The sequence below is a fragment of the Dermacentor silvarum genome, chromosome 11, assembly GCF_013339745.2.
Source record: "Dermacentor silvarum isolate Dsil-2018 chromosome 11, BIME_Dsil_1.4, whole genome shotgun sequence".
Lineage (NCBI taxonomy): Eukaryota > Metazoa > Arthropoda > Arachnida > Ixodida > Ixodidae > Dermacentor > Dermacentor silvarum.
In genome coordinates, this window is record NC_051164.1 from 47,584,426 (window position 1) to 47,610,978 (window position 26,553).

The window sequence follows — 26,553 nt, forward strand, 5'->3', positions numbered from 1 at the left end:
AGGATAAGAGAAGACTGCGGCTGGTTCAGCAGTGTCAATGCAAATGTTTCAATTTCCACTTGCAGGGCAAGGCATGGATGAGGCAAAGCGTGGATGAGGGCTAGGTGAAGACGTGAGTTGGGGGCTCAAAGTGCGTATGAAAAACAAAGTGAGGGCACTTTCCCAACGCTACTGGTGGCACGGTCATCACAGTTTCGATTCTATGCCGCAGCATGTACACATTTATGCGGATACAGTGCAATGCCAGGGAATACTTTAACGCACTTCAGATTGTCATAACCGACCCGGCGTTCTGGACATTTTTTTCTTTTCTTTCGCAGGCCCTCTTTATTGGGTCGTTTAGCCATGTCAATCATTCCAGAAGAAAATCGTCCAAAGCAGCTTTCGTATAGGGTTTATTCAACACAACAATGGTAAATATTTTAATAGAAGCATTCTTGCACTATAGTCAGATGAAATAAAAGAACAGCACAGTTGCACTTGTCCTGAGGATAAAATCTAAAAGAGACGCACAAATAACTTATACACGTCTTGTACACTTATACATGAAAAATTTACACAGTTCGCTTGCTTGGCTTGCATGAAGGAGCAGGATTTTTGCGATGGCTAACATCAACGCAGCAAACAAATATACTGCTGCGCATAAATCAACAAACACAGGCGTAATTCGCGCTACGTTCCTAAAAGTTACAAGGAAAAGAAGAGAGTACGTGCAATACGCACACGACGTATGAGGAAAATATCTCCATACACGATAAAAGGGTACACATCGTAAACGTCAAAAATGATAACCACCTGCTACTTTATTTGGAAACATATAAACACGAGAGAAAAAAATAAGCTACTGAAGGTACATGACGGGAGTCATTTCTTCCAGCAAAGTAGATGTGAAGGCGTCATTTGGGCACGTGAAACAGGTAACAATCGGGTAGCTACAGTCACAACAGCGTGCCGCGGATGTTATCCTGACATAAGTATTGTGAGCGGGCATGATACGCCAGTACACCATCCTGTTGCCCTGAGCAGTTGTCTCCGATGCGTTGTCTCCGAGTCGTCTCGAGTATCTTATGCAGGCAAAAACGCAGTGGAGTAGTTCATGCCCCTGCATTCCGAGGTACGAACGGGATAAGACGTTTGCGATCACACAATGTACTGTTGCGTCAAACAACAGACTTGTATCTCGCAGGAACAATGAATCGGACATTTATTATTCAGCGGCTGGTGTTCTTTACGCCGCGTGTAACGGACCTATTTTATTAATGTAAAGCTAGCTTTCCTGCGATGGGCATAGGAGGCGGCATAGCGATATTGGGAAACGGTGTTCAAGTGCACTTAGTTCGTATTATGATCTGAACAAATGTTGACGTGGTTCTCGCAATGAAAATATGCGAAAGCCCCAGCTGTGCAGCTAGAATTTCGTCTTCATTTGAACGACTCGTGTCGCCATTCGAGGGACAAATGGGCAGTCCGTATAATCGCACTTGCGAATTTGTAAAACGGTGTACATACTAGAATGAGTGTGGCACTAGGGAACTCCACCAATCAGCAGCGCGTTTCCAGCACCGACCAGTGCGTCTCAGCGTCATCGCAGGGAAACCAGCGTTTCTTCTAGCGTGACCCGGTTCCTTACGAGGGACTGTATAGCCTTCTGAATGCTATCCAGGGCCGATAGTGCACTGGTTTTACGGTGGGCAGCGCGGGAAGGCACTGGTTCTTGCAATAGAAATAATAAACGAGCAAATAAAAGACGGTAAGAAAATGGGCACAGAAAACATCCTGAAATGAACTAGGAGGCTCGTTTCCTATGCAGACATCTTCATGCTACAGTCAATATGCAAAATACACAACACAGTAGTGCTTGTCGTAATTGCTAAAACAACAGGTTATCCGACAACATAGTTACAAATAGCGCACGGCGGCTGATGCGCGCAACAATGCATTCTCCCGAGGTTATCTCTCGAATTTTTTTTTCAGCAGCCCACTTACATCGCCTACATCGTGCATATCACGCAGGTGCATCATTTTTATCCTGAACGCACGTGTGATTTGGCACTCATTGGCATCGGTAGGTTTATCACCCGTTGTGCGAACACTTCGAGCTGTTTTCATGGGGGCTTCAAATTGCGGCAGGACACGGATATCATTAAGTGCGTTGCTTCTGTTGCACGTTGTCCCTCCAGTCACTTTCCGCGTGAGTCGTCGCACTAACCGCCCTGTCCCGGTTATTCAGGACAGTGCGTCACAAGGTGTTCGGTCAGCGCAACATTATCTTCAAACGACGCGTCGCATATGCAGCACTGCTCGAGCTGCCCATGCCTGCCGAGAGCTCCCTTTTCGACGCAGTAAGAGTCGCACTCGGTAGGGTTATACGGCACTACACCCTTGTGCGTTCGGAGATGCTGGCTGAAAGTGTGGCTCCTCGAAAAGTATCGTTCACATATTGTGCAAAAGTAACGGTTTGCATGATTGTGCACGCGCAGGTGGGCGAATAATTCCGGCTTGTGCTTGAAGGATTTAGAACAGAATGCGCAAACATGTTCGACCGTGCTCTCCATTCCAAGCAGGCTCCGGTAACACATCGGAGTGAAAGATTGCTGGCGTTTTTTGCAGGCGCCATGTTTTTCACCGGGGCGGCGCCAGTTATACAGATCCCCATCCTGCGCCAAGGGTTGATGACAATCTTGGTGAAGGCGAGGGTTATTTGCCCCATCTGTGGCGTGGTGTATTTGAAACTGGGGCGGAAAGCCATAAGCTTCGCCCTGCAGATTGCAGATGCCTGCGAAGTTTCTTGCGCTGGTTCCATCAGGAATCCTAGAAGTGGACGACAAATGAAGAAAGGGTTAATATAATTGGCCCCCTACTGACTGCTGTAACGAGACAAACACGAGACGCTTGTTCCGAAAGTGAGTTCGCATCCAGTGAATAGCGCTGTGTACGGAAGATGGCCTGTTGCATATAGGGTTATGTCCATGCGTACTTTAGCGAAACATTTGGCCTAAGAGGCCCTTCTCAGCTACTCTAAACGTGAACACGCGTGTGTAGTACCATCTCCAAAAACGGCTCCATGTATAGCAGAAAATTTTGCCAGCTAAAATATGCTATTACTTAAAAATGGCTCCCTTCATCGACTGTATAAACATTTGTTAGAGGAGTCGATGCGAGGAGCACGACATGTTAGCATCAGCGCAACGTAGACAAAAAAAAATTATGGCAGAACTAATCTCCCGATGACTCGACAGTGATGCGAATAGCAATCGAGCGATGTAGCCACATGCCACTTTCCTAAAGTCACGTTTGTTTAACACGTGTAGTTGCAATTCTGAGACTCGGTTGCTTTGGTTACAGGCCACATACTCCAATATCGTCCCACATTGGCGTGGCCCTCGCTTACCCAGTTCTCCCGTTAGTATGCAGGCATGACTACGACTTCATGACGCCTACGCAGTGACGATGTAATGACGAAGAAGGAATGATATCAATTGAACTGCAAAGGCAACGGCGACAGCATGGGGAAAAATCAGTTAACTGAAATTAAAACTATGGTATAACGACGAGGGTGTTAAGGTGAGGACGACGGTATTACGACAACCGGATGAAGAAGCGAGATTGACGACGATGGTACACTCTTAAAAATGTCTGCATCCCGTGGGGCTTATCTCGTCCCACAACGATAGTCGTCATCTATCTCGCCCGCATTTTCTTTCTTTAACGCTGCGGGCCCGGTATTTCCATGTCACGAACGACATGCGGGTTATCAGCCTGACATATCATTCTCGAAACGAAAGTAGCAAGCGCGGAATTTTTTCCAGAAAGGAAACGGGAGCAAGGCAGATGATTACTGTTTTGGGACAAGATAAACCCCAAAGGGTGCGAACTTTAAGACTGTACTACCAAGAGGGCACGAAGACGATGATATGGCAACGGATGCGTGATAGCCTCTGTGTGACGACCACGCAATGACAACGGCGGCGTGACAACGCCGGCATAATCACGATTGAATTACGACACCGTGATTACGATAGAGTGGCGAACAGGGAATGATGTCAATGGATTGACGATACTGATATGACGACGATCGCATGACGACAACGGTCTGACAACGGAGGCATGATAGCGACTGTGTAATGATGAGGGCGTGATCAGGATTGAATGACGCCAGTCTGATTACAATGCAATGATGAAGGAAGATTTTACTTCTATGGAACGTCGAAGGCGGTATGACGTCGACGGCATCATGACAATCGGATGACGTCACTGAAGGGACGACATCGATGCAAAGGTATAGACAGACAGAGACAGACAGACAGACACAGACACAGACAGAGACAGACAGACAGACACAGACAGACAGACAGACAGACACAGACAGACAGACAGACACAGACAGACACGAAGACGACCGACACGAGACAGACACAGACAGCGACAGACACAGACTAGACAGACAGACACGCAGACAGACGACACGACACCAGACAGCACAGGACAGCACAGACAGACAGACAGACACAGACAGCAGACAGACAGACAGCCAGACCGACAGACAGGACACAGACACAGACAGACACCACAGGACAGACGACAGACCACAGACGAGACACAGACAGCAGACAGACACAAGACAGGAGACAGACACACAGACCGGACACGACAGACACGAGACGACAGACCAGACACGACAGACAAGCACACAGACAGACGCAGACACACAGGACACAGACAGACAGACACGACACAGACAGACACAGCACAGACAGACACGACGACACAGACAGACACAGACACAGACAGACACAGACCATGACAGACAGGACAGGACGACTAGACAGACACAGACAGACGACAGACAGACACAGACACAGACAGAGCACAGACCAGACACAGACAGACACAGACAGAGACAGACAGACAGACAGACAGACAGACACAGACAGAGACAGACAGACAGACACAGACAGACAGACCGACAGACAGACACAGACAGACACAGACAGACAAGAAACAGACAGACAGACACAGACACAGACAGACAGACACAGACACAGACACAGACAGACACAGACACAGACACAGACGACAGACACAGACAGCAGACACAGACAGACAGACCAGACAGACACAGACACAGACAGACACAGACAGACAGACACAGACAGACAGACACAGACAGACAGACAGACACAGACACAGACAGACAGACAGACACAGACAGACAGACAGACACAGACAGACACAGACAGACAGACAGACAGACAGACAGACAGACAGACAGACACAGACAGACAGACAGACAGACAGACAGACAGACAGATAGATGATCTGAAATAGCAAAATAATGTTATTCGCATTAAAACCGTAAAGAAGTCGACATCACAATGCCCTTCTTCCATGAGTGCTTCAAGACAGTCTTTGAAAAAAACATTATTGCCAGCAATGTAATAGACTCCGTTACCTTCAGAAATTCGCACATGTCGTTTGCGGCTGCTACGACAACAGAATTCTTTTTTCTATTTTTTGCAAAGAAGCCGCATCCTGCTCGGTGACACCGAGTGGAAGTGCCTGTTGGTGCGATGAACAGCTCGACCTTGTTGGTTTACGTGTTGGCAGACGTACTGAATTGTGTGCCATTACCCAGTCGCAACGCTGTTTATGAACACAGTGAAGAATAAAAAAGTAATTAATAAAAGTAGTTAGGCTCACCTCGCGTGGTCTTGCGAAATGGCCCAGGCTTCTGCCATGTCCGCGCGGCTTGTACTGAGAATTGCGTCATCGCCGCTAATGCTGGACACCAGAGGCAGAGAAACGGCCGCTCCTCCTTGGGCTACAACTGGATGCGCTGAAGCAAGGTCACCATTAATTACACGCCACTCACTTTTCAATACATTTTTTTTGGACTAAGTCCACGCAGGGCGCAGTCTAATATATTTCATTTGTCTCGATGATTACGAGTGATGATGATTTAGTGCAGGTGATTATGACTTGTTGAGGAGTTTGTCATTGTTATATGGTTTGTTACTTTAAAATTAAAAGTAACTTTAAAATCCCTCCGGCGCTAGCGAGCCAACATTCTTTCTACTGTCAGAAATGCGTGTCAGGTATAAATGTTGTGCCTTGCCAAGCAGAGCAGCTTCGTCGCACTCAGACGGCTCACTAATGAGCTCTTCGGTATGTCTTTAAAAGTAGCAATATACGGAATCGCAGAACATCTTCGTATAACATGTGAGCAAAGGATCGAACTTAACCCTGCTCCCTTCAGAAATTTTGCCACTTAATTATTGGTCATTTTTTTGCCTCTGAAGAGATATTGGAACTCCCAAACAAGAAAAAGTTGTTTAACTGGGACTTCACTCAGTTTAGTGACTTCATGCTTAAGTTGCCAACACTGCTCGCCACATTGCATTGGTTATTCACATGGCATGAGCATTCAGTGCAAAGTGCGAGAATTTTGGAGGCAGTAGTACGCGACTGCAGCGCCACATACGAAAATGGCAATGGCGGATACAGGCAGGAAATGATGCAATTTGTTTCTGATGTGTTAATGCACATTAGTAGAAACGTCCAAAAACCTCACGGCGGCGACGGCGACGCCGACGGCAGAAATCCGATTGAAGTGCACATATAAACGCTATCGCAATAAAAGAAAGAAGGCAAAAGCAAACAAGGCATACAATGTCATATACGGACCAACAACAGTCTTGTCCTGGCATGTTAACTAGTTCCTATTTGGGACGAAAGAGCAACTTCGCGTGAGAACAATTTTCGTTCATTGAGACAGAAAGCCAGTGCTTCGTTGCAGATTGTACAACGTACAACAATAAAGATTTCGTTGCCTAATATAATGATGACGTATTAAAGGGGTAATTGGAGATCGAAGGGAGAGGCCTTCGTCCTGGAGCGGACATAAATATAGCCTGTTACTGATGAAACTGGTGACGCCTACTCCTTTTCAAGCAAGAACCAGCAGTAGTAATAATGATAATAAAATTGTAGTATATATCACAGCTGTGGAAAATATATAGTGGAGTTAGCTAGGGAGACTAAACGAAATCTATTAAATAGTACTAAACACACGAGAAGATGCAGAGACATCACGGGCTTCCTCCATCGTGGCCGCCATCTTTTGGTACGAGCAAGACAAGAAGCTGTGTAAACAAAAAAAAAAAAGAAAGCGTGACAGCACGACCACACGAAAGTCGCGTCTTGCGCAAGCGACAAATCGATAACAGTGATAATCTGCTAAAACAAAAGTTAATCTCAGAAAGCGAAATGATGTAAGTGTGATAATATGGTGCATTGACGTCATCGCGGCCTCCGTTTTAGGATATTAGCACGGTGAGATGCTGTGTCCCAAACATGACGGTCTTTCACGGGAAGACGGAGGCCTCGAAGTGACACGCAGCGATCGGAGAAGGGATGACGCCACAGCCACTTTTCAACAAGGGGACTTGTCTTCCTGAGGGCAGCAGCTGCTACACTGAGCCCCGACACTCACATTTTCAGAGTCTCGAGCAGGTCAATGAGGCGAATATTCGTTTAGCGTAAGTTCAAATGGGCAGTCCACTTACGCTTGTCACGTAGTTACCGATTTCACTAAACAGGTACGCGAGAACTCACTGCTGCCAATGCTGCACAGCGCTAAAATTTCATACAGTTGTTTAACCTCCCGACGTCGGTACACAGAACTAAACAGCAAACTGGGATTAGCGGCTTGGCGGAGAGAGAGAAACGAAGGGGATAAGGTAGGGAGGTTAACCAACGACGTGCGCGGTTGGCTACCCTATACACTTCGGGAGGGGGAAAGGAGAAGAATAGATAAGGAGAGAAAAATTGGCCGCATATCTGCTTGCTTCGCTGCAAATGACGCGAGAGGTGCGAAAATCTTCTGCTGCCCCTGATACGTAACACGCTCTCTTTTTCCACCCTCCCAGCCCTCACGCTCTTCCCATCCCCTCTCACTCCTCCCATGATGGATGCAATGGAGGTTTTGCTGAATTCAATGCAATTTTCCCGCGTTCGCATTGCTCTCGCGCCATCTGTACGGACCTTTTATTAGTGTTGGCTGAAAGCCACGTCTCTTCGGCACCATTTATAACACGTTGATGTTTCATTTACTAAGGAAAAAACCAGTCCAATGTGTATTCTTAATTAAATGAACGCTGCGGATCACGGTTATGTACATATATTTTGCCTCAAATAGGCGTGAGGTTTCCTCTCCGCTGTATAATGATGACGTGTATTTTATTTCGTGTACCCTCCGGGTCAGGGGCATTAAAGAGGGCAGTGGTTACACCAAATACAGAAGAAAAAAAAAGTACAGTGCAGCAAAGTGGTTAGTAGTACAGAAATAGATGGCTCTCGGTTATACAATCTTTATCTAAGTGTTCTTGTAGTGCTGGTTAATAAAACGTAATACGGTGCATACAGTGCACTAATACAGTGTTACGGTAAAACAAGACAGTAATACAATTTGATAGTACAAAGAAATTCTCCTGTTTATACAGTGTTATTTAATACTGCCATGAAATGCTGATGGTCAACAATAGTAGCGGTTGAGGCGGGTAGGTGATTCCACTCAGCAGATGTGTGCGGAAGGAATGAATGAGACCTGACATTGGTATGGCATGATGAAATTCCAACTTTGTTATTGTGACCTAACCTTAATGAAATGTATTGAGGAGGGGAGATTAGTTCATCGTGAAGGGAAGGATGATGAAATATCTTATGAAAAAGTGAAAGCCTAAGGCCTTTACGGCGAGAGGCTAAAGATGGCAAACCTAGGTTTAATTTCAGTACAGAAGTGCTGGCAGTTCGGTTGTAATTAGAAAAAACAAAACGAGCAGAGTTATTTTGTACCATTTCTAATGAGTGAATTAGATTTTTCTGAAAGGGATCCCAAACTGCTGCGGCGTACTCAAGCTCTGAGCGGACTAGTGACTTGTATAGCATTAATTTTAGGGAAGACGGTGCCATAGTGAAACTGCGTTTTAAGTATCCCAGCATGCGGTTAGCATTTTTAATTACGTAAGAAGCGTGCATGGACCACGAGAGGTTGCTAGTAATATGGATTCCAAGATATTTGTAGGATAATGACAGGGTCTAAGGGGAGATTATTAACATAGTAAAAAGGTAGCTGGTTAGAAGTTCTGGACACATCCATAAATTTACATTTTTTTATATTTAATTCCATTGACCATGATTGGCACCAAGTAGAAATAGCGTTAAGGTCGGATTGAAGAGAAGATGTGTCAGTGTCGCATATTAGTTCCCTGAAGATTACGCAGTCATCGGCGAATAAATGAATGTTAGAGGAAACACAAGAGAGCAGATCATTTATGTAAATTAAGAAAAGGAGGGGACCAAGTACCGACCCTTGAGGTACGCCGGACTGTACTCTGCTTGGCTGTGAGTTTGAGTCATTAGCAAAGACAAACTGAACGGTTAGAAAGAAAGTACTCAAGTCATGCAAGCAGTCTGGGAACAATGTTAATTCGATGCAGCTTAAACATTAGAAGATTATGGCACACTCTGTCAAATGCTTCCTAAAAGTCTAAAAATATACAGTCGGCAGTGGAAGAGCGTTCCAGAATGACGTTTAGCTTATGCGTAAATAAAGCTAGTTGTGTTTCAAATGATTATGTCTTGCGGAAGCCATGTTGCGATGGTGAAAAGAATGAATTATTTTCAAGAAATCTACAAGATTAGAGGCAAGTATATGTTCTAGCATATTACATGGAATAGAAGTGAGCGAGATAGGGCGGTAGTTATATGGAGAATGCTTGTCACCCGACTTCCCGACCTTCCATTCAGCAGGCAAAGAATCCTTGTCTAGCGACTGTTGGAATATCATTGCTAGAAAAATGGAAGAGTTACAACTTGTGCTTTTCAAAAATTTCGCGTTTATTAAGTCGTGTCCTGGAGCCGAAGACAGTTTTAGAGATGAAATAATCAATACGACGCCTGCTGGCTCGATGATTATGGGAAACATTGCTTGGTAATCGTAGTCGTGCGTGGATGGAAGAGTAATGTCTGTGTTTGAAGAAAAGTTGTGTATGAAAACATCATTAAGTGCGGACGCACATTCATTAGTTGGGATAACATTTCAGGTGCTGTAAATCAAGGTTATGATGTCATCCGCCTTGGGGTTAATGACGCGCCAGAATTTCTTGGTGTCGGTTTTAAGCATTGATGGCAAAGTATTGCCAAGAAAGTGGTCCTTGGCTTGTTTAAGTGCGGCTACATACTCATCCGCCGCCTGTTTGTATTGAGTCCACCGGTAGTTGCTAGGTGAACGTTTGGCTGATTTGTGCAGCAGTTCTTTTTATTAGACAGGCGCTTGAGACGGATGTTATACCATGGGGCGTTTTGATTACATGCAAGGGTGCGCAGTGGGATGTATTTGTTGTTAATTCAGCAATTTTTGCAGCAAACACATTCCAGTTGGTCTGAACGCTACGACTGTCGAAGTTGGTTAAAAATACGTCTAGAAAAGCAGATAATTCGGCGTTGATGGCTACAAAATTTCCGTTTGCGTTGTTTCGAAAAGATTTGAATTTTTTACCGGTTTTCGGTCGCAAAATATTTATATCAAACGAAAGTGCTGAATAGTCACTCAAGCCAGGTAAATATGTGATTTCGGAAACTAGGTCAGGCCGTGATGATAATACAAGGTCAAGTGTTTTCGCAATGGATTCGGTAGTTCGCGTGGGTTGTGTAACAATTTGTGAAAATGAAAAGACAGAGCACATGTCTAAAGACTTATTGGCTACTGACGAAAATGGTTGCAAAGTTGGAAGTTCTGTGTTCCATACTATATTAGGTAGATTGAAATCGCCGAGCAAAAATAAAGGTAATGTGGGATGACGAGATGTAACAATGTTAATGATATCATGCACCTCATTTACGAAATTAGATAAATAAGTGGGGGGCCGGTAGCAAACACCAATGAATATCTTCTCGCGATTTATTTCAATGATGGCCCAAACCATTTCGAGGTCAGTATTGAAATGCATACACTGAGATGGGAAATCTTTGGAAATGGCTAAGAGCACGCCACCTCCCTGACGCATTGGTCGGTCACAACGATACAATGAAAAATGGCGCGCAATTTGAAGAATTTCGTTTTCTTGAATCTGTGAATGTAGCCACGTTTCGGTAAGCACAAAAATGTCGGCATTGCAAGTATCTAAGGCAGATGCTAAGGAAGCGCGCTTACTCATGATGCTTCGAATATTAGTAAAGAATACAGATACGACGCACGATTCGCGTCCACTTCCCCTCAGGTTTTCCTAACAGGGAATGTGCTGTTACTTTACATACCGGCCGTTATCTCGTGGTTCATACGCCACATGCTCGTTGATGGTGTCTGTTGCCGGGTCATAGACGAACTGTTTTTTATTCATTATTAGTTTGGTGTACCTTAACTGGAAAGGGCGTGGTTGGGGCTGCAGCTTTTAGCATACTCAATTAGTTTTTTACTGATATTGCGAGTGGCGGGGGATAACTCTTCGGAAACAGAAATATCTATTTCTTTCAGCTTTTCGCGCTCGGAAAGTACTTTGTCTTTCGTTTTCGTGCTGGTGTACTTAAATACAATTCTGCGACACCTAATGAATGGCATGACCTCGTGCCACCAGTGCTAGTAGCTTGGTTCGTTTTGGCCAGGTGGTTCAATCAGTTTTGGTAGGGCGGTTGCATCGAGCTTAGGTAGCCCAAGAACGACTATCATCTTTAAAATAATAGAGTAGTCATTCGCAGAGTCGGTCGCAGAGGAATTTTCGCTGTCACCAGCGTACGTAAAATCCAGTATCCTTCACGAAGTGCCGAAGGGATTTTGTGGCCTTTTTCAGGCAAGAATGCGTAGCCCATGGCCCAACGATCTTTTCTTCGAGAACGGTCGATTATCCAACAGGCTGGGTTTAGCTTTAGTACGTCAAGTATTTCAAGGAGTACAAGGATAGTTCTACTGCTGCACGTTTCGTCCAGTTTTATGGCTTGTGCGCCCGAGAATGTATAGAAGTTTTCACACATTCGCAAAAATTACGCCGGACATGGAGGGTACGCACTGGGCTTCTCAGCGGCGTGTCTCCGTATATAGTGCAGAAGGCTAACTGGACGAGCACGTTCATGGACGCACGAATTATGCACCTATGCCTTTCTGACATGCACCCTAGAGTGTCCCAATGCACTTAGATCATTTGCGTAGGAAGCCATGTAGAAGCTGCACTTGATTCGGTTATACACACGGATATGATTGTTAAGGCTACTTTGGATAGCTTAGAATACCAACACGACAAACTGACAGCTATTGTGAAAGGTTCGTTTTAGAGCGGAGCTGTTTAAGCCGGGCGTAGTGTGTCTGCTGAATCCAAAAATGTGGGCCTATCCTGGCGGTTGTGCAGAAAGCGTCCAAGCGCAATGGCACATACCCCTGTGAACTAGCGAAGCTGAGCCTGGCTAAGTCTAGCTAAGCATGGCTCAGACTACTTAAGCTTAGTGATCGAGTCATCGATAACCAATCGATAGCCAATGAATAGCTAATCCAGAAAATTCCGGAAAATGCTGGGGATGACTTGGTAGTCCCTAGCCCAAATACGTGGCCAATACCTTGAGATAGCCAATCGATAGCCAATAAATAGCTAAGCGATAATCGACAAATAAGCAATACATTCCGGGAAATGCTGGAATAACAAGGAATGTAGCTGGAGCTACGACCGAGACAGGTTAGCTGCTCAACGCACAACGCACACACACAACACACAAACATAGAGAGAACAACCAACAGAGAACCGGACACCATGGAATGTGTGAGCACAGCGTCCATAGTGCCCAGTCCTTTAGTTGTATTCTTTATCTGCGCTACTCTATAATTTGCGAAAAGCCACTTATTTTGAAATACTGTCTGGATATCTTAGACGAAACACTCATGCGTTTCACCTGTGTGCTGGCCTTCGCGCGGCTCGAACATGTACTGTCCGATAGCTGCATAATTTTTCTTGAAGGCGAGATGTACTTCCGCCGCGTTCGTGGTGACGTCTCTTCGAAAGTGGTACTGGTGACCGCTGGACGTCCTGGACATATTGTAGAAGTCGGATGTGGTGGTGTCGGCCGGGTTGTCCTGCGCGCTTCTTTGGCCTTCCAAGGCGCCATCAAGAACCCTACAAGTATATAGGCCCACATCTCGGTAATAATGGCCACGCTCTGCTATCCTGACAAAAAAATACTAAAAAAACAACAAACGAATTCACGCTGTACTAAACGAGTACAGGGGATTCGAAACAGTGGCATCGTGTGAAAGAACGTACTGCGCTTAATGTAATAGTACTCCTAAGCGTAGGGTCTCAAAGGTCTGTAGGGCTAGCACTGGAGTCAAGGTGAGTCGCTTCCTCGTATGAATAGTGTGAACTAACTATGCAGCCTCTTCAATGATCTTCTACTGCTTTTAAACCGCTTATAACAGTTGCATTTCTCCGGACTTAGCAGGTTTAATAACCTTCCTCTGTCTAGGGTTTTACGTGCCAAAACCAGTTCTGATTAGCGGCACGCCGTAGCGGAGGACTCCGCATTAATTTTGACCACCTGGGGTTCTTTAAAGTGCACTACAACGCAAGCACACGGTTTCTTTTATTTCGCCTTCATCGCAATGCGGCCGCTGCGGCCGGGGTTCGATCCCGCGACCTCGAGGTCAGCAGCGTAACGCCTTAACCACTGAGCTACCGCAGGCCGGTAAGGTGCAGATAAGTACAACGATAATTTCGGTATTGAAAGAGGGGCTCAACAGAAAATTTTCCGCTGCTTGCCCTAAGTGAGCTGAATTATAATAAACCCCTACGTGTAAATAACCCTACGTGTAACGTAGGCTGAATAATTTTCTTTTTGATAAACTACCTTCCGCAATTGCCGCTGCGTCGTCTTTATCGTGACTATAACATCTATGTTTTATGAGTAAGCGTCCAAATGACATGCACTGAAGACGTTGGCACCAAGGGTAGCGTATAACAAGGGTGGCTATTTTGGCAACGTTGCTACTCCGCAAGGATAAATGAACCAGCGCGAACTGGATACAAACAGAAAAAGGGCTTATTCAAATATCCACTACAGCATTACTGTAACCACTTTTTTATCGTGAGCCTGTTACCTCAAAAAAGTCAAACTAATCGGAGATCGTTCGCGCACACTACTAGAATGCAAGAAAGAATTGCCAAACCAAAAAATAATCTATATAACTCGCGCTGACGACGGAAGAAAAGCAAGTTCTTTCGCTGGTGATGTCCTAGACTGCATGCTTACACACGTCAGCAAGTTTTTTTAATCGCTTCAGCAGTAATAATATTCCTGCTTCGGCCAACGATTCCATACATATTGTTAGGTGTAGCTAATTAAACGGCTGAAAGACACATCTTTCACTGCATCGGAAGAAAGCTATTAACATGTTTTTATTGCCATGATATAGTTCTTACCCTGTCGTCATTAGGTTGGGAAAACAAGCCGTTGCCTAGATAGCCGGCAGCGAGAAAATTCTGACAGCATAAAAAAAAAATCTGGTGGTTTTCTTGCTGTGCTCCAAGACGTACGGATGGCAACCATTGTTAGCCACTAGTAGATTTGTTGATCAAAGCAAGAATGCACGAACAATATAAATATTTGAAGCTTAAAATACAGGAAATATCGTTGACATGTGTATATATAATAAGCATGCCTTTGACTTCACTCAAACAACTTGTTTTGGTGCCTGCACGCGTTGCGCTGATTTGATAGCTTGATACTTCCTTGTGGTTTTCTTACACGGTGCGCTGGGACGCTCCGATTAGGCTGATGCCCATGAAGTATAAAGTCCAAACCGCATGACAGCGGTTTTGTGCGCGACGGCGACGAGCGATGGCTTCGAGCGACGAAACGGGCCGTCCCGCGAACAGATCGCTCGTTCTTGTCGCTCGATCGCTCGGTTCTGAAATTCTAGAACTCGTTGCTCGTCGTCCGGAAGTGCTATGAGCGACTAGCCAATAGCGTCAAGCCGGAACGGTATGTACAACCGGCCAAAAAAAAGTTTACGGACCGCGGGATATCAGAAAACGCTCAATATCGGAGCAGCCTTTCAATGTAGCCAGTAAAACCGTACTTCACAATGTTGTTCGCATATACCAGTAGAGCCTGGAAATGGGAATACCAGGCTTCGTTTTGAGGCTGCGGAGATATGCAGCTTTTCGTCAGATCCCTTGGTCCGTAAACTTTTTTGGTCGATAGTATATCAGTCAAGCGCTACCTATTGTCACACGTAACGAGCGAACGGCTGAATTTTGATACGTGCAAGGATAACGTAGTGCCAGATCTTTAGGAATACTTATGCTGCTATTTACAGTAAAACACATCAGCTTTAATTAATAAAGCAGGCGTCACGTCAGTTTCGGCGCGTATTTGCTGCCCTCAGACCAACAACACCGGGGTGACGTCGTTCAAAGTCGTCGCTCGCATGGGGTACGACTTGCAGGCGACAAGCGAACGCGGCAGCCATCTCCATCGCGTCCCTTGTCGCCGACGCGCGCAAGATCGCTTGCATGCGGTTCATACTTAAAGCAGCACCTGAATCAAGAACAAAAAGCTGCAAGTAGCGCATTTGTTGGTGCGTACGTGTTTCTCGTACGTCCAGTCACCAATTTGCAAGTTCAAGTTTGTAAGTTCAATGCTTGGTAGAGGCAGCTCCTGCAGAGGGATCCGAAATGGCATATGCCGACAAGACAACGAAGCTATTCCAGCCACAAGGGCTGATAGAGCTTCGAAGTTCAGTACCTGCCAAGATGCTGTCCTCGTGGAAACCTGTGCATACGCCTGAGGAAGTGAATCTGACTGAAATGTTAGCAAGCATCTTTCAATTGGGCCCAAAGTTGCCGCGGAAACCAAACGATCGCCTCACGAAATGTGGTCTTTACTGAGACCTCTCTCTGGTTTTGCCCCCCGAAGACGATACTGCTCGCGTCATGTCAGCAGTTTCTGTATATAGACGCTGCTGCAGCGCAAATGATAAACTACATGCGTTCTACCTTTTCTGTTCTTTCGCCTCTTTTGCCGCCTTTTACCTCTCATGTCTGCCTCTCTGCATATTTTTCTTACACGCTGGAACACATGTTTGTCTTCCCAGAAAAGGTGATATTAGTTTTAGTTATACGTACGTAGAGGCTTTGCGTACGTAGAGCTTCTACGTGTAAGCAGTGCGCATGCGCAGAACGTAGCGGCGGCGCGCGCTGGTTTCACGGACGTACGTAAGTGAGATTCGATTTTTTTTTTTGCGTGAGTTTCTTGCGCACGTAGACAGCTTCACGTGGGGGTTTCGCGAGATCACGAACAAGCGATAGCGTGCCGAGCAGGCGCAGACGACTTGCATCGGAACACAGCAACAATATGACTGGTCATCTCTTTCATTCCAAGACAACGATGACAGCAGATAACGCTTATACAACACACTTCCAGGCATTGCGGAGACTATGACCGGCGCGGATCAATGCACATCACTGGCTTAGCTGAAATACTCATCTTGGATTGAATTGGCTACCGCAGTAGTAAGTAAGCGAGTGGTCCTGATCCCTTTTGACGCAGGGCAGGCGTTTGTAAACGCCACAGGGCATGTAGAAAAAAAAAGTGGTCGCAGTTTCACCTGAAAGGCGAAGCATCAATTGCGATAGCAAACTTGTAGAGAGCTATACGGAGTAATGATATTAGCTTTATCAGCTGTATAAACTTGGACATGCAGCAGCATCAGCAACACGCAGAACTGTTGTCGACGCCATCGGCGTTTTGCCCGCGTTCGCTCAAAATGCGTGCGGCGTTGGTGACTGTTGCCGGAGCCTGTGATATAAATTAGCACGTGCCGCAGCTAAACGTCGCCTCCCTTCCCTCCCCCTCCCCCACGGCTTCTCGCGCGTCGGAAGAAGGTGCGTTTGCTCTACATATATGGTGATTGTAAAGGAGAAAAGAGACGCCTACTTCTGCAGCCCTTAAGCGAGCACGGCGCGGAACGCGCGTTTGTTCTCCGCCGTGCGTTCACTCCCCGTGAAAGACGCGCCCCTCGCGCCCTTTCACTCGCACATACAGCGTTCGGCGAGCGCCAACCTTTCCCTTTCCCTCAAGAACCACTTACCACCGGCGACGATGTTGGCGCTGAGCCGTGCTCCCTCAAGGGCTGCAGAAGATAGCGTCAACCTTTCCCTTTCCCTCAAGAACCACTTATCATCGGCGACGATTTCTCCAAATGACGTCATACGGAACCTCACGGCGACGGCGACGGCGACGGCTACGGCGACGGCGACGCCGACGGCAGAAATCTGCTTTTGAGTGTCCATAAAATTGCTATCGCAATAAAACAAGAAAGGAAATAAAGCGAGGCCTATGAGGTCAAGAGGGGGGAAAGATGAAGCACAGTTCGTCACAGTGCGGTGCACTAGTAATCCCACACAGTCTTTGAGGCCGTGTGGTTGGTCCGGTTCACTGTTCACCAGTCGTGTCGGATATCACCAAAGCCAGCACGATCCGATCCACCAGCCATGCCGGGGACAAGTCGGCGCGTCCCCCGCGTCCCATCCAACCGCGTTGCCGCTTCGTCGGTCGCGATCAGCTGGAGCCGGCAGAGGCTCGCGCATTTGCCATGGCCGGCGTCGGTAACCAGTCGCAGTCAGGGTTCACCGTTGCTGTGATGAGGTGGCTGTAGCTGCAATGTCAAAGGACTGTTTGGTTGTTTTTTGCCAGAATTTTCGGCGCACCTGCCCTGACGTTCCCACTGCTCTAGCCGGGTCTTCGTGGCCTCGGCGCGTGCAGCTCCCTCCTCCTCGGCGTTACCGGTCAGCGCCAGGCTCTCGGCCAGGGTACACGATCGGGGGTCTGGGGAAAGCCTCGGGCATTGCTGTAAGACGTGGAGGAGGGTTTCTTCTTGTGCACCACATAAGCGACACGTCGGATCCACGCCGAATAGTTCGTGGCGGCGTTGGTTTGTGAGGAGAGCGCCGGTACGGGCTTGAAACAGTAGGGCGCTGCCTCTGTCTCCTCGATAGTGTGGTGATGGGCACGGTTCCGGGTTGTGTTGGTGATAGAGTGCCAGGCTTTGCTTCTTTGCTACTGCCGTGCGCCATATTGTTTCGGCATCATTGATTTTTTTTATGACTGCCTTGCGCCACTCTGTCTCTGTTTCAGTTTCGTGGTGTTTGGAATTTTGGTTGTATTTTGTGTTTAGGGACGTGTATTTCCATATCCAATCCGTCTTGATGTTTCTGTATCTTAGGTGTAGGTATATTCTGCGACTGTAGTTTGTGTTTGCCATGAATTTTAGTCTGCCGGCGTATTGTAGTTTGGACCTCGCCTCCCTTGCCTCGTACGAGGACCAGCTCATTTCCGCGCTTACTGCTGCATTAGCTGTAGCCATGCTACCCCCCAGCAGCCAGTGGCCCAGTTCTATTTGATGGCGCTCCAGGCATTTTATGGTTTCGCTGGAGTAGGCCAGTGCGTCGTCTGCGTACGTTGTCGCTGGTACAGCTATTGCTTAATTTCCACAGTGTGCGTGGTATGTTCCGATAGATGGAGCTACGTGGTTTTTCTTGGCGCGCGTCGCATACGTGTAGCTAAAAGCGTTTCAGATTGCGTGCACGTAAGGCACGTAGATATTGGACAGTTTTAGTTACACGTACGTGGAGACTTCACGTACGCAAACGTGAACAGTCTACGTACCTTACGTGCACGCGATCTGAAACGCTTTTAGCTACACGTACGCGACGCACCACGTAGCTACATCTATCGGGAAATATGGACAATTCAATTCAAGATTAGTATTTCAGCGAAGCCAGTGATGTGCATTGATGCGTGCCGGTCATCGTCTCCGCAATGCCCGGAAGTGTGTTGTGCAAGCGTTATCTGCTGTCATCGTTGACATGGAATGAAATAGATGACCAGTCATCCTGTCGCCGTGTTTCCATGCAAGCCATCTGCGCGCGCTCAGCACGCTATCGCTTGTTCGTGGTCTCACGAAACCCCCGCGCGAAGCTGTCTACGTGCGCAAGAAACGCGCGTAAAAAATTGAATCTCACGTACGTCCGTGAGAACAGCGCACGGCCGCTACGTTCTGCGCATGCGCACTGCTTACACGTAGAAGCTCTACGTACGCAAAGCCTCTACATGCGTGTAACTAAAACTATCTATTTCCCGTTTGCGTACGTGAAGTCCCTACGTACGTGTAACTAATACTGTGTATTTGAGACAAAGGCATGTGTGCCGCGTGGTAATAAGGCGCAAATTAAGAATATTCTAATTGTGCCTGAAATAAGGACACTTAATGGAGAATAATGTTTTGACGCTGACTAACTTGACGATTTTGAACCAGAATGTATAACTGCGTCACACAGTGTACACTTCAAAGATGAATGCGCTTGGCAACGCGCACGCGCGGACGCGTTCACAGCTGCAACACTTATCTGTGCTGAAGATTTATTTCGGTGGGAGCATATCAAGATCGGCAAACACTGCAAGGCAGTCCGCGTCTGGGGTTTCCAAATTATATAGATTTGCTATAAATTAAAAAAAATGTGCAGGCGCATGGAGAACAGCAAAAACGTATCACGTCGACGTTTCGGCCGGGGTCCGGCCTTCATCAACGTCGAAATTAACTGATTTTGATATTCTCGATGCGTCTGCACTTCTTTTAATCACACCGGATTCGGTGAAATACTTCATATATATATATATATATATATATAGCCACCATCTTCATCCTCATGACGTCACTACGTCAACGTGTGCATTGGCGTGAAGTGCTGTTGGCACCTCGACTTAGCTTGTGAACGATAGAAATGAAAATAAAGACCTTGCACACTGCGTCCAGTTGTACTCGAGATAAGATAAGTAACTGCTGGATAATAGCTTCGCTTCACACAGATTCCAACACCTGCGTTGGGTCTGCATATATATATACTATCGCGATGGAAAGAAACGCGAACAGCGGAGCGCGTGGCCGCAGCATAACTGAAGGTATAGTGCGTGCCGTCCTGTCATCACCATTGACAAGCGGGCACATCCGGTTTGATCGCGCAGTGCGATGGTGCGCCCCCTATCCGGGGAAATTTTCGTTTCTGCTCTGCTTCTCTTTTGAAACGATGAAAGGTGAAAACGATGACAGGTGACTGCACAGTAATGATGATAGCGCAAACTGCACTATCGCGATGAAAACAAACGCGAACCACGGAAATCGTGGCTTTTGGCATAGTCAGCGCTAGTGCGAAGATATGGGTCCAACTCATATGCTTTGGCTGTCGCTGTTTACAGTCGGCGCCACCGTAGCGCTAGAATCTTGTTCCGGCACCGCGTGTGCGTTCCGAGTGTCAGATATGACTGGCAGATGATAAGCTTTCCTTGCCAATATACCATGCTAAAAGCCACGCTTTCCGCGGTTCGCGTTTCTTTTCATCGCGATAGTACAGTTTGCGCTGTCATCATTACTGTGCCGTCACCTTTTATCGTTTTAAAATAAAATAGAAGCAGAGCAGAAACGAAAATATTGCAGGATAGGGGCGCACCATCGCACAGCGCGATCAAACCGGAGGTGACCGCCTGTCAATGGTGATGACAGGACGGCGCGCACTATACGTTCAGTTATGCTTCGGCCACGCGCTCCGCTGTTCGCGTTTCTTTCCATCGCGATAGTACATTCATTTCTATCGTTCACAAGCTAAGTCGAGGTGCCAACAGCACTTCACGCGAATGCACACGTTGACGTAGTGACGTCATCACGGTGAAGATGGTGGTTGATGCTTGTTGAGGGTAGAACGGTAAGGTTTGGTGTTTCCGGAGAGAAATATGCGACGCGAAAGGAGCTGCGGCCCACGAAATCTAGGAGGTTTCGCTAAGAGAGCGTTACCTTTAAGAAAATCTGACAAATGTAAGGGCTCACCTCGAGCTGTCTTTCGATGTGAACGGGGCTTCTTGAGTGCCTACATGGCTAGTGCTTGGCGTCGCATCGCTGCTGCTGGACACCTGAGACGTGGAAGCACTGGTTATTTCTTCAGCCATGTCTTCGCTACGACTGAACAAGCGCATGCCAGGCCACGGACGGTGGGGCCACTTTGGGCATGCCTTCGAGTGATGGCGCCACAGACGTCAATTGTGTTTCACTCTCGCCACCTGTAGCGTTGGTTTTGTCGAGAGTACATGCGCGGCTACTTGCGCCGAGCCCCGCAAATTTCAGTTGCGCATGCTTTCATTAAACATAAAAATTTAAAAAAAAGAACCATGAGTGCGTGCTTTAAGTGAACGTGAAGCCACATAAAGCGGCGGTGTCGAGCAGAAACAAACAAATGATCGAGCCTGTGTTGGCTGCGCTCCCGACATGTGGGTTTTAATGCCTCCCATTTTGGTCGGTTTGGATCCGAACTCTGGTAGGTGTCCCTCACGCGTGCTTCTAGCGCTTTACGAAAAAAATGCATGCGAAAGAAAAATTTTTGCCGCGATGAATTGGACAAAATATGGGGAACATTTTAAAGTAAGAAGTTGGTTGTCACAACCGGGAGTTTCTTTCGTGCACGCTCCAGTACAATTCTACCGCTTCTGCTGCATTTTTAAATCAATTTTGCTGAGCATCAACAAGTAACTGTGATACGATAGGCGCGCCAATAATGCTTATTGTGAAATGACTGAAATCATCAGCTTTTGCCTGGCGCCCGAACCATAGAAGACTATATGTTCAAAATATGGCGGTTCATCGGTGGTACATAGGGCTTAGCGCCATCTGTGTGACAAGGGAACACTTTCGGCAGAACAAAAAATAATGTGGCGACACATCCGATAAAAAAAAAAAGAAGCGACGGCGTTATAGTTGTCAAAGGCGCGAAATTTATTTCCGTGGCCTGCCTAGGGCAGTATTTTCGAATGCGCCGCAATGCGACACTATTACCGTTTCAAGCTTTTAGCGAGTAAAGCGATGTGCCAGTTAGGTGTTGCACGCTGGTTGCATCGTCGGACGCCAAGCCCGTCAGCCGGCGCAGCCGCACGAAGGCATCTAAGTGAAAAATGATATCGCCATCGTAACCCACTACTTTTGACAGAACACGTTGTCCACGATGAGACACAGCTTGCCAGCGCAACGCCACCAGAACCCAGACAAACGTTGGCAAGCAAAACAACACAACGTGTGAAGATTGTAGCAGGTGAACTTTACGAGCGTGCCTTTCTGCGTACTACACGAGCTGCATTGTATTGCGACTGATATCGGCGGGCGGCGCAGTGCAACATCGTACAACATGCAGCGGCCAGCTTCTCGCGAACTTCTTCTTTTATCTTCTTTTATCCTTCCGTAACAATATCAAGCATATTATTTTTTTTCTGCAAGATACAGAGACTGCATATTATTTTTTGATACATTGCCCCTTACTGGACAGCAGTAATTTAAATGATTTAGAGAGACACTAAAGGGAAAAAATCATTTCTTCTGTATCAGTACGTTACCCTTCCTCAATATAAAAAATACCACTCTTACCGCGAGAAGCCGCTTGGTAAGACAGACAGAACCGAAAAACACAGAGGTGAGTGACGACGCCACCTTGAAGTTCCCGCACCAGCTGACCGTGACGTCATGAATTTTGACAGCGACTTCTAGGTTTCAGTTAATGCTTCAGCGGTAAAGACTGACTGCATTGTGTTCCAAAGGAGCTCAAGACTGAATATGGCAAGTTTCGCGAACTTTTACTGAGCCAACGTGGCCCAAATACGAAAAAAATGTGGTTGATCCCTCTTATATAGGAATCGGTATAGAACACGAAAGTGAAACGTGTCTTCACAGAAGTAGTGTAATGTTTATTGCACATTGATATATAATGTCTATTGGTGTTTTGTGGCTAAAGCGCCCTTAGGCGTTGATGCACCCACGCTGACGCCTGGTGGCACGTCTCCTCCATCACGACTACCAACGTCGATGACCATGAGCAACCGTCGTGCATATGGAAGCTGCACTACGCTGCACACGCTAGCACAACGCGAAAGACGAAGCACGTAACTGACACACTAATACAACGCGCAAGACAAAGCACGTAACTGAATCGTCACCGAGTCAAATCAGCGCGTACAGCGCGTCGTAATTGCAGCCTCCGCGATCAACTTCAGAAACATTTTCAGAGCTAATTGCGGAGGCCACGCTCCGCTGTGCTGAGTACGGTGAACGCCACCTTGTAGTGCTTCTGCGAGAACGCGTTGGTAGTGCTTCTTGATGCCAGCGTCCCTTCGAATGCTGGCATCGAGGCGTCGTAGTGCTGAGACCACCGAAGCGTTCACTGTCGGTGCGCGTTAGTGTCATAATGCAGTACTTCTCTTTTCTGCTCGTAGGCGGCGGCACCGCCCCGAGCAAGAGCGCGGGTACACGGAGGAGTGTTAGATATATAAGGCGCGTCTGTGTAGCTCTCTGCAAATGCGTTTGTGGCGCAATGGGTTAAACGCTCGGCGATCTATCGTCGCGGACCGAGAGGTCGTGGGTTCGATTTCCAAATTTTGCATGTTTGTGGAACTTTTTCTTCTGGTTTCTTTCTTTGTATTATGTTCTATGACGTATTTCCGTGACGGAAATACGTCACTCACTTCACTGACGTATTTCCGTGACGGAAATACGTCAGTGAAGTCTTGGTGGACCCCGGCATAAAACACTTTCGTGTTAAAATACTTTAGAAGTCGTGACGTCACACTGAAGTGCTGACGTCGGGGTTTCCTAGCGAAATTCAAGAAAGTTAGCTTTGAGCTTCATTTCCTCTACTAATAATTTACCTATTGCAGTATAATTAACGACAGCAGAGTTTTCGGAGCATACGTTATCAGTCTAAGTTGGTTTAATGTTTTGCTTTTATGCAGAAAGCATTGTTTAAGGCAGTGCACTGCGCCAAGGAATTGGGACAGTTGTCCAGCGAGGAAGTCGTAATGGATGTTCCACGTCATATGCTCATTGAAGAAGACACCTAGCGTTTTATTGCTTAAATTTTTTTTCGAATTTCAAATATTGAGCCCTCTATAAGTAAATATATTTCTGGTGTAATTTTCTTATTTTAAGCTTGAAACAACACTGCTTTAGTATTGTTTGCATTATTTTAAGGCAGTTTTCAACAGACAATTCGTGTACTTTCCTTAGAACAAAGTTGGCGGTCATTATGAGGCTATGTACATTGTTTATTTTAAATAGTAAAGTGGTTTCGTCAACATAGATGACATATTTTGTGTTAGAATCAACATGAACCAAGTCATTTACGTAGAGAATAAAGAGAAGGGGCCCCAAGATGCTTCCTTGTGGAACGCCAACCTTGATCGGTCTGACATGGTAACGAATGTCAAATTCCCCTAGCTGCTTTCTGTGTTTCAGGTACGAAGTGATTAAGTCTAAAGCTATGCCCCGCATACCGCAATAGTTAAATTTTTGCAACAATAGACCCTGATTTATCCTGTCGAATGCCTTACTGTAATCTATAAATACTCCTAGGGTTATAAAATCCTCTTCCAGGTTGTTCAGAATGAATTATTTTTGTTCAACAAGTGCAATTTCCATGGATAAATGTTTTATAAAGGCATACTGGCCACTACAAATCAATCTCTTTGTTTCAGTGGATACTGTTATACGACAGGCAATAATTTTGCCCATTTTTTTCGAAAAGATAGGCAATATTGAAATTGGTCTGTAATTGCACATTCGTCTTTTATCTCCTTCTTTTAATATTGCAAGTGCCTTAGCTTTACGCATTTTACACAAGATCACACTGATTAAATCAAGCAGGCTAGGAGCTGTTTGTGACCACCCCGTTTCAAAGGCGACGTCATCATTATTATTTCCATCATCGTTTGCATCGCATCGTGCCACTTGTCATTAAATGATGATGCATTGTGGCTGATCCCTTTGTGACGGGCGGGCTGCTTTAAAGTGCTCCAGCCGGAGCAAATAATTACGCATAGCGATAAAAAAAGGGCCAATTAGAAAAAGGAAAAAATAAATAAAATGAAAATGGGCGAGAGGAGGGAGGGCAGACCCCAGTAATTTTGTACACACTGCCCGACCTGGTGCACAGATATTCCAGTTGGGACACTGGATTTCAACTGTTCCCTCCAGAGTTGGTCACTCTCTGATGACGTCAAGTCAAACGCCGCCACTGTGCCAGTCTGTCCATCGTTAACGCGCACTGCGTTAGACACCACCGCACCCTGTTCCCCCCACCCCCGTTCTCGCTCCCAAATCCCAGTGCTAGCAGAAGTGTGGCGCCCTCTGTGTGTCGTCGTGAGCGCAAACCGGCATGCCGGAGGATTAGGTGTTCCAGGTTTTCCTCCTCCAGGCCGCATGTCCGACATACGAGGTCAACGGACGAGTCGAAGTGGCGACGGCCCACAAGCGTGTGCAGTGCCCCTGCTCGTGCTTCAAAGAGGAGCACACTGCCACCCCCTGTTATCGTACAGCTCCTCCATGTTAACGTTGGTCTTGCGAGTGCTGTACATCCGCAAGGTAGATTTTAGCACCACTGCATTCCGCAATCTCATGGCCCCCTCTTCAGCCACATGTGTCTTTACGGCGACTGTCCACTTGGACTCCCGGTCTTCGCATACTGGTTCCGCGAGAAATCTATATTGGCGGCGCACAAATAGAACCCGCTTTCACCACTGGGTTTGTTTGCCTGTCGTGCAGGTGTATCTAAATCGACGCCTGGGCCAACGTGTGCTGTCCATGAGGTGCAGACGTCCTTCGTTCGAAAGATTGCTCCTTGCTTCACGCGCCTCGTACGTGGACCAACCCAGATCACCCTGAATGGCCTCGATTACGACGCGTCCATGACAACCAAGTGCCAGACGGACCCATTTCTAGCTGGCCTCGCTCCAACCATTCCCTGGGTTTTGCTGCGAGGCAGACAACTGAATTTGCAAAGGTCAGGCCAGGTATATGCACACATTTCCAAGTATCTCGGACAGTCAGGAAGCGGTTACACCCCCACAGGCTTTTCCGACGTAGAACCTCTGCTGCTCTCTGTGATGTTTTGTAGCTTCTCTTCGTGAGTCGTCAGCAAGTCACTTATCGTGCTGAGCACCACACCGATATACTGGTATTCCGTGTTCCACTGTATTAGTTCGCCTTCAGGCAGGTATAGGTTGACATTGGGATGTGGGCCCGTGAGCGGCAACACGGCAACACGGCAGATCTTTAGACATTAAAGCCAAGGTGGAGATGGTGGAAGCAGGTCACAGACAGTGTGACCAGCTGTTGAAGTTCATTTGAGCTCCGGTAGCAGGACAATGTCGTCAGCGTACACTAAACCAGGTAGCTTCTAGTCACGGGGGTTCCTTCGTACGTGTGCCTTCATGCCTTCGTTCGTTCTGTTGTTAATTTCTTCTAATTACTTGATTCAGCCTAGGTACTTAGGCGCATTATTAAATCGCGACACCAAAGTATAACTATGAAGCTATTCTTCAGACGAAAATGCCCTCAAAATATAAAGATTACTTTTTCAGCGAGCACTATCTAACAAATTTGGAAACTTGGAGGTTAAAAAAGGAGCTCGAGAACAAGTTAAGGACCGCACA

General features: G+C 46.7%; 1 protein-coding gene across 2 annotated transcripts; it reads right to left on the reverse strand.

Moving 5' to 3' along the window:
- Window positions 1–307: 307 nt before the first annotated feature.
- Window positions 308–21,087, reverse strand: LOC125941374 (zinc finger protein 615-like). 2 transcript variants are annotated; one of them, XM_049658485.1, is made up of 4 exons: window positions 20,918–21,087; window positions 12,934–13,154; window positions 5,701–5,827; window positions 308–2,811 (listed from the first exon to the last, which is right to left on the reverse strand). In XM_049658485.1, exons 1-4 carry the CDS (start codon window positions 21,061–21,063, stop codon window positions 2,223–2,225), a joined length of 1,083 nt encoding a protein of 360 aa, XP_049514442.1. In that variant the 5' UTR covers window positions 21,064–21,087; the 3' UTR covers window positions 308–2,222. The 2 variants fall into 2 exon arrangements, with proteins under 2 accessions (XP_049514442.1, XP_049514441.1); XM_049658484.1 differs by having other exon boundaries at window positions 5,701–5,836.
- Window positions 21,088–26,553: the final 5,466 nt, after the last annotated feature.